We start from the raw sequence: 3,594 nt of genomic DNA, 5'->3' as shown, positions 1-3,594 counted from the left end.
AGTGGCTGAGAGTGGAGATATTCAGGCAGAGATGGTGGTGAGACTGCAGGCCAAGCCTGGAGGCTGGGCATGGATTTACTGCCTGTTATACTCAGAAGGTCTGGAGGGCCCCATTACTGCCAATAACTACCCAATCAGGTAAGCTGTAAGGGAGGGACCTGGGGTGGCAGCTGAGGTTGCCATGAAGGAGACATAAATTGGGGAGGTGTTCCAGGAGTGAACACCAAACTCTTACGGATGGCCTCTTCTGTCCTCTCCAGTGACACGGAAGCCTGGAGCCTCCGCCAGCAGCTGAACTCCGAAGACACCCAGGCAGCTTATGTCCTGGGCACCCCAACCGTGCTGCCCTCATTCCCTGAGAACATCCTCTCCCAGGAGCAGTGCTCCAGTGCTAACCCACTCTTCACCCCAGCCCTGGGGGCTCCCAGAAGCACCAGTTTCCTCAGCGCTCCTGAACTCGGTGTTGTCTCAGCATCAGAAGAGCTTCCCCGACCCTCCAAAGAGCTGGACTTCAGTTACCTGACATTCCCTTCTGGGCCTGAACCTTCTCTCCAAGCAGACTTGAGCAAGGATCTTGTGTGCACTCCCCCCTACACACCTCGCCAGCCAGGAGGCTGTGCCTTCCTCTTCAGCCTCCATGAGCCCTTCCAGACCCACTTCCCCACCCCATCCAACTCTCTCCAAGAACAGCTGACTCCAAGCACTGCAACTTTCTCTGATCAGTTGACGCCCAGCAGTGCAACCTTCCCGGATCCACTAACTAGCCCACTACAAGGTCAGTTGACAGAAACTTCAGCCAGAAGCTATGAAGACCAATTGACTCCCTGCACCTCCACCTTCCCAGATCAGCTGCTTCCCAGCACTGCCACCTTCCCAGAGCCTTTGGGCAGCCCTGCCCATGAGCAGCTGACTCCTCCCAGCACAGCATTCCAAGCACACCTGAACAGTCCCAGCCAAACTTTCCCAGAGCAACTGAGCCCCAACCCCACCAAGACTTACTTCGCCCAGGAGGGATGCAGTTTTCTCTATGAGAAGTTGCCTCCAAGTCCTAGCAGCCCTGGTAATGGGGACTGCACACTCCTGGCCCTAGCCCAGCTCCGGGGCCCCCTCTCTGTGAATGTCCCCCTGGTGCCTGAAGGCCTGCTCACACCTGAGGCCTCTCCAGTCAAGCAGAGTTTCTTCCACTACTCTGAGAAGGAACAGAATGAGATAGACCGTCTCATCCAGCAGATTAGCCAGTTGGCTCAGGGCATGGACAGGCCCTTCTCAGCTGATGCTGGCACTGGCGGGCTGGAGCCACTCGGAGGGCTGGAGCCTCTGGACTCCAACCTATCCCTGTCGGGGGCTGGCCCCCCTGTGCTCAGCCTGGACCTGAAACCTTGGAAATGCCAGGAGCTGGACTTCCTGGCTGACCCTGACAACATATTCCTGGAAGAGACGCCCGTGGAAGATATCTTCATGGATCTCTCTACCTCAGACCCCAATGGGGAATGGGGTTCAGAGGATCCTGAGACCGATGGCCCAGGAGGGGCCCCATCACCTTGCAACAACCTGTCCCCAGAAGACCACAGCTTCCTGGAGGACCTGGCCACATACGAAACCGCCTTTGAGACAGGTGTCTCAGCATTCCCCTACGATGGGTTTACTGATGAGTTGCATCAACTCCAGAGCCGAGTTCAAGACAGCTTCCATGAAGGTGAGTCCAGCCAAAATGTCCAAAAACTCAGGTCCCTGACCTGCCGGTGAGACTCTGGGTGGAATTGGGTGAGTCAGGTCCACTCTCTATACCTTAGTTGTATTAAGAGGATGACATCAGCAAGGGTAGCAGTGAGGATAAGAAAAAATAAAAATCTTAATATGGAAGTTTTGGACAAGTGGACCCGGCAGGCAGAGGTTGAGATGTGAGCTAGAGTGCTAGAGAATCCTAGATAAAGAGGTGAAGATTCGTGCTTCTTAGCTCTGTGAGGGACCTAGATCAGTTATCACAACCTTATTTTATGGATGAAGACAGTCAAGGCCCCAGAGTTAAAGAAACTTTCCTTAGGTCACACAACAAAGTGATAGAAGAGGAACTGGAGCTTTGTCTCAGTATTCTTGCCTCCTAGAGGGGATACAGAGTGCGTTTATACAGATTGGGGAAAGAAAGAGGATGGGCTCAGCCCCAGCTCCGTCTCAGTAGTTACCTGCTTACGGTCCCTTCATTCCCAAAACTACGGCCATAGTTTCGTCCCATCCAGCCAAATTGCCTCTGGGGATCATCCAGTCATTGGTATCTGAAACCCATACTCTGTGCCACGCTGCACTTCATCCTCAGCCCAGGGACGCTGCTTCCCAATAGGCCTGACTGACTGTCCTCTCTCTGTCTCTCTCTCTCTGCAGATGGAAGTGGAGGGGAACCAACGTTTTGAATAAGTCTGTGACTTAACGTCGTCAAGTATGGCATATTGTCATCAAGACGTGGAGCCGCTCTCCACCCCCCCGGGACTGTTGGGGGGATTCTGGGGGCCAGAGGGGGATATGTCTGATTCCCCAGGCCCTGTAGGATTTGGGGGGGGGGAGGTGGGAGGGCAAGGGAGGGGAGCTTCTTTTTAAAATCAAGAGACTTCGAGCGATCCCAGCTTCCATTTCAATCTGTATTCACTCGTAGTGAGTTTCCTTGAATGGGATTTCAAGCGGAGAATGGGGGAGTCTCACTTCCCCACCGCGCTGCCCCATTGGCCTGGGCTAGTTCTCCACTCCTGGGGGCCAAGCTACCCCTGGGCCTTGGTGGAGGAAAGGCAGGGCCCACCTGGGCCGGCCTGTGCCCTGAGGGGCTCTTGACACCCACGTAGAATTCTCTACACACCAGTAACGGGATTTCAATTCCGATGGACTCTGCCGCCCTGGCGGCCCTTCCTGTGACTTTTGCGCCCCGCGCCTGGGGTGAGGGGCGCGAAGAGACGCTACGTTCCTTTCCGATGGAGGAAGGCAGACCTGCCATCACACGTGTGCTTGCACAAGTGCGTGTACCTGGTGCGGGACTCACCCGGCCGCCAGACCGCCTGGGCCTGTCCAGACGGCCACCTCGTGGTGCTGCGGTGACTTTGTAGCCAACTTTATAATAAAGTCCAGTTTGCCTTTTTGGTACCCCTGGTGTCGTGCACTGCTGAGAAAAGGGAAGGGTGGGGGACTGAGAAGGTTAGGGGGTTCAGACGCGAGCCTTGGGTCAGGAGGTGGAGGCTGGACCTGCTTTCGGCCCTGGCATGTCTTCGTTCACTCACGCACTTATTCATTCATTCACTCAACGTCTGCACGTGAATGGCCCTCGCTGTGCTAGAAGCTGGAAAGTTTGGAGCTGAAACAGGTGCCACCTCTTGCCATCAAGGTGCATGGCATCCAATACTAGAGGATATTGGAGTCTCCTCCCTGCTCCTGGCTTATAGAGCTCACAGGGTGGGAGGGAGCAGAGGGCTTGGGGATGGAAAAGCTTGGCGTTGGTCCTGGACATGGGTTTAAAACTTCTGGACATGAGTTCTTTCTTCATCTGGTCCTGCAGGGAAGCAACTAACTTGTGGGGCCCTAAATATTCTCACTGGAAATTATAACCCCCTCTTT

General features: G+C 54.9%; 1 protein-coding gene across 1 annotated transcript; it reads left to right on the top strand.

Annotated features, from left to right (window-relative positions):
- The first annotated feature begins 6 nt into the window (after positions 1 to 6).
- LOC103583862 (neuronal PAS domain-containing protein 4-like) lies at positions 7 to 3,126 on the top strand. Its single transcript, XM_008565060.1, has 3 exons — positions 7 to 138; positions 261 to 1,696; positions 2,380 to 3,126. The coding sequence occupies exons 1-3, from the start codon at positions 32 to 34 to the stop codon at positions 2,406 to 2,408; spliced, it is 1,572 nt and encodes a 523-aa protein (XP_008563282.1). The 5' UTR covers positions 7 to 31; the 3' UTR covers positions 2,409 to 3,126.
- The last annotated feature ends 468 nt before the right edge of the window (positions 3,127 to 3,594 follow it).

Source organism: Galeopterus variegatus, unplaced genomic scaffold, assembly GCF_000696425.1.
Source record: "Galeopterus variegatus unplaced genomic scaffold, G_variegatus-3.0.2 Scaffold29478, whole genome shotgun sequence".
Classification (NCBI taxonomy): Eukaryota; Metazoa; Chordata; class Mammalia; order Dermoptera; family Cynocephalidae; genus Galeopterus; species Galeopterus variegatus.
This window is presented reverse-complemented; position numbering and strand designations above follow the sequence as displayed.